At 40.4% G+C, this 16,872-nt stretch overlaps 2 protein-coding genes across 2 annotated transcripts; both read left to right on the top strand.

The window, feature by feature from the left end:
* Window positions 1–204: 204 nt before the first annotated feature.
* On the top strand, window positions 205–6,279 carry polr1h (RNA polymerase I subunit H). The gene is made up of 5 exons (XM_080442061.1): window positions 205–302; window positions 1,237–1,356; window positions 4,082–4,182; window positions 4,431–4,540; window positions 4,943–6,279. The coding sequence occupies exons 2-5, from the start codon at window positions 1,239–1,241 to the stop codon at window positions 4,965–4,967; spliced, it is 354 nt and encodes a 117-aa protein (XP_080298187.1). The 5' UTR covers window positions 205–302; window positions 1,237–1,238; the 3' UTR covers window positions 4,968–6,279.
* A 183-nt stretch (window positions 6,280–6,462) lies between these two features.
* On the top strand, window positions 6,463–15,868 carry gtf2h4 (general transcription factor IIH, polypeptide 4). The gene is made up of 14 exons (XM_080442344.1): window positions 6,463–6,599; window positions 6,811–6,929; window positions 7,053–7,157; window positions 7,883–8,014; window positions 8,192–8,377; window positions 10,055–10,163; window positions 11,244–11,312; window positions 11,477–11,560; window positions 11,696–11,849; window positions 11,963–12,093; window positions 12,758–12,805; window positions 12,944–13,022; window positions 13,757–13,818; window positions 15,508–15,868. Exons 1-14 carry the CDS (start codon window positions 6,597–6,599, stop codon window positions 15,616–15,618), a joined length of 1,392 nt encoding a protein of 463 aa, XP_080298470.1. The 5' UTR covers window positions 6,463–6,596; the 3' UTR covers window positions 15,619–15,868.
* The last annotated feature ends 1,004 nt before the right edge of the window (window positions 15,869–16,872 follow it).

Here is a 16,872-nt window from a genome sequence, read left to right as displayed (position 1 = left end):
ATTTGTACCCATAGATATTGTACCCCCCCCCCTCATAGAGTTATAATATATCACCCCCCCCCCTCCCCCCATCTAAAAATATTTTGTGCCAGGGACCTTGTTAATATATTCCAAATCCCCCCCATCTTCTGGGCTTGTTTTCCTAGACCTAGTTGTTGCTTGTTTCTCTCGCAGAATCTGGCAACGCTGAGTACGTCCAGTACATGCCTGTCTGGATCTCTGGAATAGTGCAGACAGGAGATTGAAGTGGGAGCTGCAATAAATCTAACTAGAACGTTTTGAATTTATTCGTCGATGTTGAGGTAAGGTCAACCTGAACTTAACATTACCTAACGGATGTACATATATGCTGAATCCGGATGATACTGCTAACGTTAAGTTGTCGGTTTAATATGTTTTTTCCAACACGTGTTGAACAGACATGTCAACACACCCCGGATAATGATGACTAGTGGTGGAAGTCTGGAAGAATTTCTCAGATTTGTTTTATTATTATGTGTATATAAAAAAAAATACATAAAAGTATTGGCATCAAAATGTACAGTATAAAATCTCATCATGCAGAATGACCGAATACGGGGAAGGGTGGGCACTAGGGAAATCTGGGCACCATTCTTTTGGGAAGACTGGGTACTAGAGAGAAGAGTGGGCACTTCGGGCATTAGAGGTGCCCAGTGTTCCAAGAAGAGTGGGCCCTTTTGGTGCCCTGATTTCCCCTAATGTCCCCTTTCCCAAGGCCTGGTGCCCACTCTGTTTTGGTGCCCAGCTTTCCCTAGTGCCCACTCTTCCTAGGTGCCCACTGCCTAGTGCCCATAATGTTTTGGTGCCAGCCTTCCTGTTACCAAATGACCCACATATCATATTATTGGACTGTAATTACTCATTAGTATTGCATTAATGTGTTAATCACTTTAATGTTGCAGCTTGTAAAGGTGGAGCTGATTTTAATTAGTTAATGTGATGCTGGGTAGCTTAACCTGTCAACCTGTAGCTGTAATCATATAGTAACGTATTATAGTAACTAAAGCTGTCAAATAATTGTAGTGGAGCAAAAAGTACAATATTAGTGCCTGGGATTTAGTGTAGAAGTATAGGGTATCATAAATGGAAATACTTAAGTAAAGTAAAAAATAACTCAACTTAGTTACTGTGATGATGACAAGTTATTTAAGAGTGACTGTCCCATTAATAATTTCTATTGACCGTTTCTCCTGAAATGTCTTTATGTTTTCACAGCCATGTCGTGTTTCAGTGGTGATCCAAACTTTTGCCCCGAATGTGGAAGTGTCCTCCCATTACCAGGGATGCAAGATACGGTTGCTTGTCCCCGCTGTGCCTTCAGCATCCCTGTACAAGGTACAAATATTTACCATAGGCTACATTCTTCAGTTCAGTTCAGTGACTTTTGTTGTTAGGCAGACTTGGACTCGGAGCTTACAAAGTACTAAACACAGACATGGTAGCACCTACACAGTAAAATCCCCAGTGTTCATTTAACTCAGAGAGTGTACAATTGTACGAGCCAGCCTCTATTTCACTTGGTACAAATGTAGGTAGCTTGTCGATGCATTTGTCTCCTACAGGATAGGTTGCTGTAATTAACTTTTAGCTGGACTTCCTAAAAAGAGTGTTGGAAGATTCCAGCTCATTCAAAATGCTACAGCCAGAGTTCTCACTGGAACACATTAAATTGTATTGGCTACTTATGATACAGAATTTATTTTAAAGTACTGCTTAATATTTGCAATGTATTAGCTATAATGTGTGTTTTTAGCTATAGGCACTCAAATATGGATTTATTCAGTAATCAGCATGCCTATTTAAAGGTTAATTCAAAACTTGCGCTCAACACTCAAATCACTCTATCAAAGTATATCATATCAACCTATTATGCAAGACTCTAAGTTAAAGGTTACCCACAAAATATTTTCAAACCAAAATTCAGTGACAAACAGACACCATGTAACATTAGATTATATGTTTGTGTAACAGAGCAGCACAGATTATTTTTAAACACCAGAGGACAGTGTTAATGAATTCACAAGCCAACACAATTCAACATTATGCATGTGAGACAGAGCAAGAAGGGAGGTGGCAGAGCTATATGCCTGCTCAATCGTAGGAGAGAAAGGAGGGAGAGAGGTGTTTCTTCACCCTGTGTTGGTGTGTGTGGAATGAGTGAGTGTATGAGAGTGTGGTAGAATCACTAAGGAGTCCCGATAGGAAGAGGTAGTTGTTTGAGAGAAATGGAAGGAAATGGAGAAAAGGAACAACAGAAAAGTCTACACTTTATGATCGATATTTATAAAGAAGCCCCACATTCACTATAAATGCTCTTCTTGAGATTCCACACAATTTCAAAGCCTCTTCATAAAACTCAACGGCTGTACTACCTAAAATGTGTACTACCGAATCACTACCGTAAGGGAGAGAAAACCTTGTGTGAGAAATATCTTCTTATATCATTTGACAATTTGCCCAATGTTTGACCAGTTTTTATCGTATAGTTTTTTTTGGTTATTAAAAAAGGTCTAAAAGTCCTTAAATTGTCACTTCATTGTCATCTGGGGACCCTCCCCCAAAATCATGTGGGGAAACCGACTCCCGACCCACAGGTTGAGAACCACTGCTCTAACTATTAGGCACCCTCCGACACCTGACCTGATCAGGGGACATCAAAACATGCAATCAGATCACACAACTCGCTTCTCTCCTTGCTCGGCACCAGTGGTGTTGTGTTGGCTTTTTTTTTAACTGGGGGGATGCTATTTTCTATGACGTCATGTGCACGTGTGCACACAGATACGCTTGACCAGCATGATGAAATATTCATTTTAGTTAGGTTTACGTATATATGAGTAGCTTTAGTTAGAAATGTAAAAAAAATGTGTTTCCTTTTTATATAGTTTCAGTCTTTCTAACTTTTCCAAGGAATGTATTGATTTAGAACCTAAAACAGAAAAGTAGGATAATAGAATGCATATAGGCAACCTGTGATGGTGTAAAAACAAAAACGAAGATGGACGCTGATAACATTTTAGATCTCACATGAACAGGCTTTGAATGAATCATCTAATCATGTGAACCTTTGATGAAACACGGGTCACGTGTCACTGGATATGTCTTGGCATATTGGAATTTAGCAGACCTATTCAGTACCACATCATCCAGATATGGAGACCTAAGAATGGATAAAGTAAAATGTGGATGTTACCATAGCTACACAGATCTACAGAGCATCCGCTTGACCACATAAGGTTCCTCCTGGAAGACATCTATGTGTCATCAACCCATTCGTTCATGTGGAGGAGAGAAAGGTCCGCACACCGTCTTAGATGCTCCCATATATTTATTCAAGCGAACAACGTTTCGACCTGCTGGGGGTTTTCGTCAGGTATAATACAGAGGACATGTGTGGGTGTGGTTCTACAGTGCGGCCTTTTCTCTCCTCCACATATGCTACTTTTTGTCCAGCACCCGTCGCAATCCTTGGATGTGCATGCACCACCTGAACTATCACCCCCATTAGTTACCTTGTCCAGCTGACTCCTACAAACATTGCTTAATACCACCTCATGATAGCAGTGTACTGCTGGACACTTCCTTGTTGGGATACGGTTAAAATAGTTAAATGGTTAAAATATGACACATAATCCCAGACAGTGCCCCATCAAAGAGCCTCCAGCACCAGATACAGAAACACAATACTTCTTCACAAGAATTACTTATATTTAGAGTTCAGGAGCAGGTCACACTTAACCACACATGATTATAAACAAAACAGCTGAAACAATGTGATCTATAAAGTGATAAGTTACATGCTGCATATTAAAACTGCAATCTGGAACTTTTTTAGTAAACTGTAGTGGTTGGAGATTGTCTTCCTAGTACTACTCTATTGAGAATTGTAGACTACATGTGTTCGGGTAGGAACACTAGTGGTATTGCCTGAAGCTCAAAGCACAATGTTCTCTGCCCAAGTGGGCCTGGTTTGGAATCCTGGGAAGGACATCAATCTTATGGATTTCAAGTTTAAGCAAGGTTATTGCATTATAATAATAAATCAATTATTCCTTTACAGAATTCACACGTCGAGAAATCACCTCTACAATAGTCTTCAACCGCCTAGAACAGGGCTCTGTAGTGGTGGAAGAGGAGGATTCAGAACTCAAAGGACCAGTGGTATGATTGATTGTTTGTGGATGATCTGTTTATAAGTTATGTTGTGCAGATAACATTTTTATATTGTATTGATTGTTTGCTCTGCCAGAGACGGTATCTGAGATTCTATTAGCTTTCATTATTGTTGTTCATTGAATCGTCTGCTTTGTTGATTTATTTTCCTACTTTTCTCTCGGGCTGTATCTGCTGCTCGTTAGTGAAACCACCACATTTTCCTCAGTGATCAATAAAGGCCTCTCTTATCTTAGATTGACAGACGCTGCTCTCGCTGCAATAAAGACGGAATGATTTACCATACAAGGCAAATGAGATCCGCAGATGAAGGGCAGACTGTCTTCTTCACTTGCATGCACTGCAGGTAATGACTGGGTTAACATATGTTACTGTATGCATGAGTCATGGAAATGAAAAGTAGTTGAGACTTAACCAAAGCTATGCTATATTACACATCATTGCAATCTTACAGTACATCTTAAACTGTATATCATCTATGGTTTATAATAATAGTATAGTATGCAAATGAGTCTGATGTGTGATTTCTTGCTAATTATTCTTATTAAAAAAGAACACCGGTGTTCTTCATAGTCATAAAATAAACTGATAAAACGAAAACTTGAGATTAAAAAAGGAAGTGGATTATAAAGACATGGCACCTCAAGTGAAGTAAAAACATGGGAACAACCAATCTGACAAGGAATGACAGGTGATTATGATTGTACTACATTTAGCAATATATAATTAACTGTCATTCACATTGCAGGTATCAAGAGAAAGAAGACTCATGAGACAACAAGACCCTGTGCTTCTCCCAGCTTTGTCATTCTTAACTGGCACAACTCTAAAATGTAGTGTGGACTGCAGAGATACATATAGCTATGCAAGACCATTCTTCTGTTAAACAGTTTGGCATAATTTACTGCGGATGAACAAACAGTTGTTATCAATGTTATATAAATGTAAGGTGTTATTCTATGGAAATTGTTTGGACTTGCCCTCTTTATTCAAATGGCGATGCATTTCATAATTGGCAATTCAATATGCAATTTGGTCATGCATTTAGAAAATGCTTTTTGCAATTGACTATGCTATATAGACCAATTATTTGTTTACAAACAATGAGACTGGATGCACAGGTGATTGTTTCACGCAATCAATTCTCAACCTTGACTGCTACTTTTGGGGTGTGCTGGTTTCAGTGCATCCCAACCCCCTCTTGTGTGTTGGCTGGTGAGACCTGATAATAATGATAATAATAATAATGAATTGCATTTTTATAGCGCTTTTCCAAGTGCTCAAAGCGCTTTACAATGGTTCATTCATTCATGCGGGGGGGGGGGACATTGGGAGGTGGAGCGGCGAACAGTCGACGCCAGCGTCCTCACTTTTCCCACATTCACACACCGATGGTGGCAAGCGAGCGCCGACCGAATCATTGGAGGCAATGTAGGGTTCAGTGTCTTGCCCCTGGACACTTCGACATGTGGTCAGGAGGAGCCGGGATTCGAACCGCCGACCCACGGATCATTGGATGACCTGCTCTACCTCCTGAGCCACAGCCGCCCTACAGAAATAGAATGGGTTTCATTGCACTCATACTGGTTCTTATCAGTGTGACGTTGTCTGTTAACTCATTCACTGCCTCTGACGTAATTGACGTAATTTTTTCAAATTTGACCCAAAGACCAAGGAGATATGATTTTTCGAAGATCTAGACTCCCATCCACTTCCTTGTTAACTTAAAACTTAAAAATTCTGTATCTCGGCTCCTGAGTACTTTTTTTTTTTCGATGAAAAATCTCTGGCAGTGGGCAAACGCGGCCAGCAATAATTCTGGCAGTGAATGAGTTAAGGGGTCTATTCAGTGTGATCAGTTATTTTGATAAAACATTTGGCATTCAGTAAGTGGTCATGCAATTAGAAAATGCATTACTATTTGAATAAAAGGGCTAAAAAATCTAACAGTATATGAATCTATTGTAGAAAATAACAATTGTTTGTTATTCACTACCCTCAGTGTTTGCATTGGAGTGATTTGGGGTTCAAGGGCTTATTGTAATAAAGCTGTCATGTGTAATTAAAGATTTAGTTTGTACCAAATGACGTTCCTTGTATCAACTTCTACAAATTAGTATTTTTGTATTTGTATCTATTTTGCATATCAAATCAACAATGAAAAGGTACAGTAAATATGTATTTCATACAATATTAAATATATTTAAATGAACTGCCATAATTTCCAGCCTGCACAATGCTACTCTGTTATTGGAGAGGAGATCACGTGACTGGATCATGTGACAGTGAGTGTCTGAACCAACATGGCTTCTTCGTGAACACCGACAACTTGCCGAAAAGAAGAGGATGCGTTTATGCATTGTTTTATGTTTATAATCATTTGAGCCAGGAACTCCGCAATCATGGTATAATCACTTCGTTTTCTCCGGGTGTTAAGTAATTTATTAACGCGTTTATATACCGTTGTCCTCCATAATGTTCCATTCCTTACAGATTAGTGTGATTTTGTCGCTATTAGCGACAGTTGATCGATAATGAAGAAAGGCTTCACAGTGACCGTGACACTGAAAGTCTTATAGCAAAATAAACCCTTGTGACATTATCCTTTGTTGACAGAAAATGAATCTGCGTGTCCAGTTGCAATGCAAGAATCTACACGAATACCTCAAAGAGTTGACTCCAGAGATTCTGGACAGGTTGTACAACCATCCAGCCACATGTCTGGCTGTCTTCAGGTGGGTACATCATGCAATAGAGGTTTAACTTGTCTTATAGATATTGTGTGTGAATATTTGAGTCACAAAGCTGCATTACTCCAGAAAGCTCATCATGACACATTTCTGTTTTGATTTGTTTAGGGAGCTGCCCTCCTTGGCAAAGAATTATGTGATGCGTATGCTGTTCTTAGATCAGCCTCTCCCACAGGCAGCAGTGGCTTTGTGGGTGAAAAAGGACAGCCAGAAGTGAGTCTATTACCTCAAGTCGTCATGCCAACTACCCAAAGCGACCCAATTGGGCCTTAACGGGTCCATTTGGTTCCACTTCCTTATCACTGATTATTTTACTGTATACATGTAACATTTGAGCCAGCGGACAATTTCCATGTTCCCATGTAGCCTAATAACCACAGATCCTTGAGCTATATTTGTGGTAGTGACTGGTACACAGTCAGACATAACAAGCAGCAGAAAATAATTCTGCAGCTTCAGCACCAGAATTGCAATTGATGTTACTGTGACAGCTTGAGCGTACTTGATTAATTACATTTCCCTGTAGGTTTCAAGTACTGTAGCTTTGCCCCCCCCCCCCACCACCACCATGTAGCTGGTAGCTTGACAAAAGCTCCATCACTACATTTCAGTCGCACATCAACATAAAGATGAGTTTTGAGAGCAGTTTGTCCATCTCAACAAAGACAGAATTCTCCATCCATTTAGCGATTATACGGTTTTATCAACTTTTATGTTTTATTCAATCACACACCTTCAATGTAGCTACAGCTACTTTTACTAATTTGCACTGTAGCTAGCTAGTTGTTTTGAAAGGGAGCTTTTAGTGCAGCTCAGTAATTTTTTTTATAAGAGTGCTACATTTGTAAAGTAGCTTGCTCAACACTGCTGTTAATGTGTAGTACTGTATACTGTAACAACAACATTTATGCCTCTCCCTCTGACCTTTCCAACATCAGGGACCATGATGAGTGTGTCTCAGTTCTGTCAGGTCTACGACTCTGGCACAGTCAGCAGATGCAGGGTGGTCTACAGGGACATGTTCTAAACCCAATATTCAAAGACAACCTGAGGATAGCGCTGCTTGGGGGGTAAGTTAGTTCACACATTAGCTCACAACACGCATTTTGAAGGAAAGAATAAATAATGAAGAAAAATGATCTGCAGTCTAAACTATACTTTGCCGGCAAGCACCTGCACCGTTGTACGGGTAAGTATAAATTACTTTCAACTCTACAGTTAGTGCACTGCTCTCTCTACATGCACAGAGGCAAAGCGTGGTCGGATGAGGGTAGCAGTATGGGCCCTGATCGCCATGCACGTGATGTTGAGAGTTTGGACCGCTATGCCATGGAACGCTGGGAGGTGATACTGCACTTCATGGTGGGCTCTCCAAGTGCCGCCGTCAGCCAGGACCTGGCCCAGCTGCTCATACAAGCAGGCCTCATGAGAAGGTAGCTGTTTTTTTCACATTTGGTTCCTTTAAGCCTCTTAAGTGGACTCTGCTATTATTTGCGCATACGTGAACACTCCAAAATAACTCGGACCCCTCTGTAACAAATCGTAGTGAGACCTCCCCGGGAGGTGGTCTGTGTACAGTTCACTTCTAGTCCGCGTTGCAGTTGGCTAAACCTGTGCATTGTGCTGGCAGGATCACTTCACCCTGTGCAATTGTATTTTAGCCCTCTAGGCTTGCTGCAGATATACTGCCTGTGTCAACCCTAAAATTAAAAGAATATATATATTAAAAATGTATTATTGTGAACAGTAAGAGTTGTCGGGAGAAGTTGACCAGAAAGAAAACCGAGTTCTCTTTCAAATGAACTTTACACTGTACAATATCAATGCAAAGATACCTTTGAGGCTTTTCTGCCTTTATTTGGATAGTACAGTGAAGAATGACAGGTAACGGGGAGTGGCACAGCAAAGGCCGTCAGGCATTAGAGCCTATATGTGGTATGCACCTTAAGAGCATCGGCACCCCTTTAAAGATTGATTTAATTGTGTTTTTGGCCTTGATCATTGGAACATAATTTGTTTAATAATTGTTTAATTAGGCTTTGTAAACTAAAAATGCACAGGGCAGCTAGGACAAATAGCTAAATCCTATTAATGAAATGCGGTATGCTAAGAAATGAAGTGCCTATACTTAATATAAATAACGTAATATGCCCAAAACAGGTTATATATATACTTACTTATTTTATACTTAACAATTAAAATAGAGACAATTGAAGATCTACAAGCTCGCAATCTTCTATTTTCTCTATTTTTGAAAATATTATGAACATGTTTATGTTTTGCCATAAATGCCCAGAATAGACCGCCGAAGTCTGACGTCATTTACACATCCTTTGTTTGTCTACCTGGTTTGCAGTTTTCCACCCCCGTTCTGAATCCCATAGACGTATTGAATATCGCGTCAAATAAGAACTGTGTTCCAAAAATAAACACATGACCCCGGCGGGTTGACTCTTATGGATATGAAGCATCAACTGACGGTGAGAAAACGCTAATGTTACTTCCGCCGAATTAGTTACATTTTCGCCAGAAACAGACTGTATCAAATATAAGTGACTGACTATCATAAACGATACAGAACCTCCTCCCTGACAATAACGCCGACACGCGGTGTTTATTTTTGGACCACAATTCTTATATGAGACGATTCTAAGATGACCCAATGTTATTCTCCATAGAGAAATTACTTCCGCAAACCTGGGGATGAACGAGTGACGTCAGGACTTCGGTGCTCTATATGGATGCCATGTTAAATATAGTTAAAAGAGCATGTGGAAATAATGACGCAAATGCAACATTTTTGTTCCTTTAATTCAGCAGTTTCTTTATTGCGATCAGGCGATGAAGTTCTCACGTTCTGAGAACTTCCGACAAGAACAAATTATTTGCTTGAGGAACAGTTCTTGATGGCAAGCCTTACTGTCGTGAGTTTAACCACTTGAACCCTAGCATCCTATTCTCTAGGAACATTTGGCAAAAATAGCCGATCTACAATGCAAAGAGATTTGGTATAGAGGGAAGAAAGAGCGGACAAAGTACAGAGCCGACCCCGATCAAGTTTACTAGTAAAGAGGGTTCAAGTGTTAATTGAGCTTCCCTCTCTTTCCTAGTGAGCCAGGAGACGCCCCATGTATCACCTCTGCTGGTTTTCAGTTTCTCCTCCTGGACACGGCCTCTCAGCTTTGGTATTTCACCCTTCAGTACCTCAAGACTGCAGAGGTAACGGTCTAATAATTACAATATTTAATTGATTTGATTTTTTTTATTCAAGGGAGTAGTCTGTGTCTGTAGTCCCCACCTCCGCCACCACCACACTAATTCATAGTCTACATGTCACACTTTTGCAGAGAGGATGTGTGTAATCTAGAGATAGCAATAGCATAAAACAGTAAATGGACACACTAATTAATAGTGTGCTGCTATCAAACTACAACCTGGGGCTATTAATTACTTTGCTGCAAATTATGTGCTGCTAAATTGTTATGCAGCATATTATTTCATTTGCTCCAAAGCAGAAATATAAATGGATTGGGATAATTACAACAGAAATTGACATGTCTGATAGAAAGTGCAGCAAGTAGGGCACAGTCAATTTGTTTTATAGATTACGACAGATTGTAAGCTTTCAACTGATAACATACATTGAAATCTGAAAATAGTTGAAGAAGATATACTCATTTGAAAGCTCAGCAATTTCTAGTTTAAGGATTATTATTTTGTGATCCTTTAGGATCTGGTGTCTGTTATATTAAGTGTATTCTTCAACATTTAAACTTGTATAATGTGATAAATCAATCATGTGGCGTCAGACGTCTATGGCATACATGTATGACTCTAAATTTGGGCAAAGTTTCAGCCCGCTCCGAGCCTGATTGACTTCCATTATAAAATGTAAGTTAGATATTTCAAATGGTAGGTACTTCTTTGTCCTACTGGCATTGTGCATTCAAAGTTTGGTGCTTATTGGTACAGTGGTTAGTGAGATTAGCTCCAGACACTCGCAGACAGACACACAGTCTAGCCATATCTAGTTCAAGTTTGCCTACTTGTAACACATTTTATCAGACCCTGTCACCCATCAGAATATCTTTCAGTTTCATCCTACAAGACACAATGTGGTTCAAATCAGTGATGAACTCGACAGGAAAGCCGTCCAGAGAAGTTACTAAATAATTGAAGATCTGACGAAGACAATTATCAATGAGCTGAAATCTCTAGTCAGTGTCAATTAATCATGTGGATCCTTGTCTTGACCTTGTACGAATATATTCCCATGTTCTATTATTTTTTATCTTCCAGTCACGAGGTATGGACCTTGTTGAGATCCTGTCATTTTTATTCCAGCTAAGTTTCTCCACCCTTGGCAGAGTGAGTGCAAGCTGGGTTTCTAATATTTGATTCTCACAACGTAGCTCATGTGCTTTCTCAAAAGCAACCACAAAATCAATGTCATAATCAAGTTCCAAAAATAGTATGCTGGGTTTTTTCATTTCCTTTTCTCACTATTGATCGTGCCTTGCTTCATGTGTCAGGATTATTCTGTTGAGGGGATGAGCGAGTCGTTGCTCACTTTCCTGCAGCACCTGCGGGAGTTTGGCCTTGTCTTCCAGAGGAAGGTGAGGAGTTAAGGAGGGAACAAAAAACACTGTAGACTAAAAGAATCACTTCAAAAAAGAAAGTGAAGCGCCACCTCCCCTGTGTCCTCGTCTCATCTCTCTAATGCAGCTCTGCATGCACTCGTTTCTCCCCAGAGGAAGTCGAGGAGGTACTATCCCACCAGACTGGCAATCACGTTGGCTGCAGGAGTCACTACCAACGCTTCAGCTTCAATGGGTGCCACCCTGGGGACTGGAGATACAGGCTTTATTGTGGTAGAAACCAACTACCGCATCTATGCGTACACAGGTACGTGATGGTGATAGACTTTTAGACTTTAGAAAGATGTACTTTTTTGTTGTTGTTGTGGCCACAGTGGAAAGGTCAGATTTTTACTTGGATGCATTTGTCTCCTCTAACAGACTCGGAACTACAGATAGCTCTGGTTGCTCTTTTTAGTGAAATGCTATACCGCTTCTCTAACGTGGTTGTGGCTCATGTCACCAGGGAGTCGGTGCAGCAGGCCATAGCCAATGGCATCACTGCACAACAGGTACTTAGTCACCTCACTCAACAGCAAACCATGATTACCAAGAAAGAGACATTTTAAAGAGGGAAAAAGCAATGTAGCGGGCCAAGGCTAGAATAAACGTCAGATTCTGTTACACTGCAATGCAATTTTCTACAGAGATTGAGGTTTCTTCAAAAGCAGGTGTTAAAAGGCATTCGTATTTTAATAATAGTATTGTCGGTTTTGTATACAATCAGCTTGGTATTATGAATGCTCTACTGTTTGTAGATCAGTGGTTAAAAACTTTGTCTGGACAAACAAAAACGTTTAATTTTCAAATTTGCACAACATTGTTATTGTGTTCCCAAGTCTACAAATTCCTTTTTGTTGTGAAATACTGGGTATTTGTATTACCGTGGTTTATTGGAATGATCTAGTATTTAAACACTTAAGCCCTATTTACTTACTTGGTCATAAGACGAATGGAGAAAATAGCTGATCTACAAGTTCACTTTAGTTGCTTTTCATTATTTGGTGTCAAGATGACAAAAATTGCGAATACTATTGCATATTTATGACTGCAGCACAGAACCACGGACAGGCGTTGCTTTGTTTGTTTGAGAGGTGCATTAGAAAGGCTGAGAACCACTTGTGGAGATAACATTAGATTAGCTGATCAGGCATCTCATCTCGTCTTTTCTCATAGATAATCCACTTTCTAAGGACCAGAGCACACCCTGTTATGCTCAAACAGGTACGTCAATGATTTGGATTGTGCTGGTTTTCATCTCTATTTACAGGCCTTTTCACACTGCCCTAATTATAGTAAACACAATACCCGACTGTCGTCTGTCGTCACAATGTCTTTACCCTCTTTTTTTTTATCCAACAGACCCCAGTTCTACCCCCAACTATAACAGATCAGATACGATTGTGGGAGCTGGAGAGAGATCGGCTACAGTTCTCTGAAGGTGTGTGTGTGTACTTTTGTTCCACTGTTCTAATGTAGTTATTATTTAGTCACAAGCTCTTGTTAATGTGTTTCTTTTGTCATATATTTATACAACCCACAGACAGACATAACCTATTTCAATCCTGCATCCCTATTTTGGGCATGTCATTATAGATGAAAATCTAAAAACAATTTGAATAGTGAAATTAGCCGATCTACAAGTTCTACAAGATCTGCTATTATCGCTACTTGACAGGGTATCAATTTATGATAAAAGATAAACTATGGAGAGCAATGAGCAATTAAATATGGTGAGCAACGTGTATGTATATATACACACACACACACACACACACACACACACACACACACACACACACACACACACACACACACACACACACACACACACACACACACACACACACACACACACACACACACACACACACTAAAATAAACCCTGAACCTTAAATCGTGTCCTCCCGCATTCTGTGGGCTTTGGGGAGATGCAGAGTTGATTGATTTCTCAGGGCTTCATTTGTCCTGCCTCAAGGTTATGACTGACAGGAGGCCTCTCTCTGTAGACGGCACTCGAGTCAATACAGCAGAATTGTAACCCTTGCTCTCCGATATGCTCTAAAAGTGTAACCGAGTGGATGTGTATTGATGTTGCGCTGCCCTTTAACCTCATTTCTTAACCGCCTTATTTCTGTGTTGATTGACCTCTCTCACCTGTTTGTTTTCTCACAGGAGTGCTGTATAACCAGTTCCTCTCACAGGCAGATTTTGAGGTTTTGCGGGACAGAGCACAGGTTTGTTTTTTTCATTTTGTACCCCAGGTAAAGCTGCAATCTGTAAGATTTATGTTCTGCCCAAGATCTTAACCTGTCTACGGCTGAGCAAAGACGGAAAGCTTGTTTGGGCAAGGGAGATATTATACTTTGAGCTTCATGCAATACCTCTTGGAAACCAGTAGTGGTCCTACCTAACCACAGGATCTGAATTTCTCAATATTAATAATATAAATTTTTAACGGTGAAAATAGAACATCTGCAAGCACACAACGCGTCATGTTGGGAGTTTGTAGATGGGCTATTTTAGAATGTTTTCATCATACCATCGTACAACAACGTTACAAAGTAAATAGTGCTTAAGTGGTTAAATCCTTAACTAGAGGTTCAGGCCGCTACGCAGCCCTCATATCTAGAGATCGTGCCGCTATGCAGCCCTCACACCTACATCGCACCGCCAATCCGACTGATATGCCCATATATGGAGATCTCTGTATCTGTCGGTCCTGTCCCCTTTATGCTCATCTATGTAGATCTCTGTATCTGTCAGTCCTTGTCCCTTTTATGCCCATATATGGAGATGCCTGATGATGATGGGCATGCTGATAGGCCCTCCCTTAAGACAATTTTAATATAGGATAAACCAGATGTTAAACCAATGCTTTTTGTCTGAAACGTGTTCCTCCTAACTAGCCCTTGGTTTCATCTTTTCCAACCTTTTCAAACATAACCTTTATGTGGTGCTCACTTTGCCCATTGAATCACATCATAAATCCCAATCCTTAACAACTTGTATGGATAAAAACATATGTGAAATTCATGTGACCTTTTGCCTAATTCAGTGGATTCACTCTTATGCCTACTTCAAAAAGTGATGTGGCAGTTTAGTGGCAACTAAACTGTTAACTTGAAAATGTGTCATGGGCCATGGCAAGTGACATGACATGTCGCACAATACTTTTCCGCATGGAACATGAACTATACATGTTGCAGCTGCTCAATTAACCTACAGACCCCTTATCAGACCATATCCACTCTGACATAATGCAATGCAGGCATGCCCGCTCATGCAGGTTGCAAAAGAACCCGTCTGCTCATAGGAAGTGATGGACAAGAAGTTGTGTGTAAAAAATGCATTACATGAAACTTTTGGCTTCAGTTTGCCTCCCAATAATTAATTAATAATATTAATTTGGTCCCCACTACTTTTTTTGTCCACTGCATTTACCCATCATATAACTACTAGAAGTAGTGAGCACTATTAGTACAGCACACAGGGAGCAGTTAGGGGTTAAGTGTCTTGTTCAGGGACACATACACCAGGGCCAGGATGCGAACCGTAGCAAACTTTTTCCCTGGTGGCACCTCTACCCACTCAGCTACGGCTGCCCCAATGTGTAGTAAGCAGGCTTAGAACATGTAATGTGACCTCTCCTTTAATATACTCTTTGGTTTCTGTCATGTGTAAGCGATTCCCAATACTGTCGTCTTCAAAAACCCAGCCCCAATCGATGTGATTCGATGAGATGCTCAAGGCCATCAGCTTCATGGTGCAGGCACTTTCTCTCCTAGCGGCTCGCTCAGGCGTGAACCAAAAAGAGCACTCCTCACAACAACTGGTTTGGGAATCGCTTGCATGCAACCTGTATGCACACACAGTCTCAATGTTTGTGTACAAATAATTGATCTATTGACCTTTCTGTTCCCCAGGGCCTGGGTTGTCTGGTGTGGCAGAATGTTCATAACAGGGTGATGGTGGTGTCACCGCAGGGACACAGTGAAGTCAAGAGGTTCTGGAAGCGACAGAAGTCTCACACATAATAGGAGCACAGGGGAGGGAGAAAGAAAGAATGAGCAATAATTTCACATTGACCGAATATTATCCTGGATGAGTTGATTTTATCAAATTGACTGAATCCAGAGATTTCCCGTCAGAGTTGTTCTGTGACAACGCAGCAAGATACAAAAGAAAATGGCTTGGGACTGTTAAGAGAAGTCACAATTGTTTTGTATTTCTTTCCTAAAATGTTATATCTGTGTATTTTGGATTAAATGCATAAAACAAATTGAATGCCCCATCTACAGTATTTTCCTTAACTTTAAAAATGTGATTGTGACTTGAATTATGGTTTTAGTTGCATTAAGCAAGGACTATAAAATGTTTTGTATGAACATTCCATTTTTTAACACTGAAATTAGTAATTAGTTACCACACTAACATGAGAACCTTTTCTGCTTTTTTTTTGCATCCTGACTGAAATAATGGCAGGTGGATTACGCTATTTTCAAGGGTAAATTATGGTAAAAACAGCATAAACACAGATAGTGAGAATGGACCATGGTTACCATAACTAACTGTGTTATATGTGCATGCCATGTGTAACGGCCTACAGGAAAACTGTGGAAAAGTAGTATTCAGAATCAAATTGTTCAAGCTCTCAGAGTGGCTAACCATATCAATGTCCCAAATGACCCAGGGCCTTTTGTTTAGCTGTCTTGTAACACCTGGCCCATGTTGTAGCTTCCAGACTTCACACAAGACAATTGCTTCTATAGCTACTGAGCGGGATTCTTGAAGGTGGTGGGCTTTGACATTCTGGACCTGTCTGGATGATTGGACAGCACATGCCATTTTCTTGAAGAGTGGAATATAAGGCCATACCAGATTACTTCAATAACTACCGAATTGGTTGAGATGGGTATGGATAACGTGAATAAAAAACTAATTGTTGGCTCGATTGTCAAATCAGGCAGTTATGCCTGCGTAATTTGTACCAAGTTGTAGCAGATCTACAAGCTCACAATGCGTCACATTGTGACACATGAGCTTGTAGATCTGCTATTTTAGTATAAATAAGGCATTACCATCCAAGCCCCATGGCAATAGTCTCTGCACCTTCCACAATTATAAGGGTCTGTATTGTCCTACTGGCTGATGTGGATGCACCGCAGGGGACACAGTACAGGCTCAAGATGTTGGAATCTGTTTGTAACCGCCCCTTAGAAATGAATCTTCCACACCGAAGTTCCAGACGAATATGTACGCAATATCTAGCCATGCCAGGCTAGTTGGCG

The sequence above is a fragment of the Gymnoscopelus braueri genome (assembly GCF_963280865.1).
Source record: "Gymnoscopelus braueri genome assembly, chromosome: 11".
Lineage (NCBI taxonomy): Eukaryota > Metazoa > Chordata > Actinopteri > Myctophiformes > Myctophidae > Gymnoscopelus > Gymnoscopelus braueri.
Note: the sequence above shows the minus strand (reverse complement) of the source record. Positions and strands in the feature narration are given on the sequence as shown.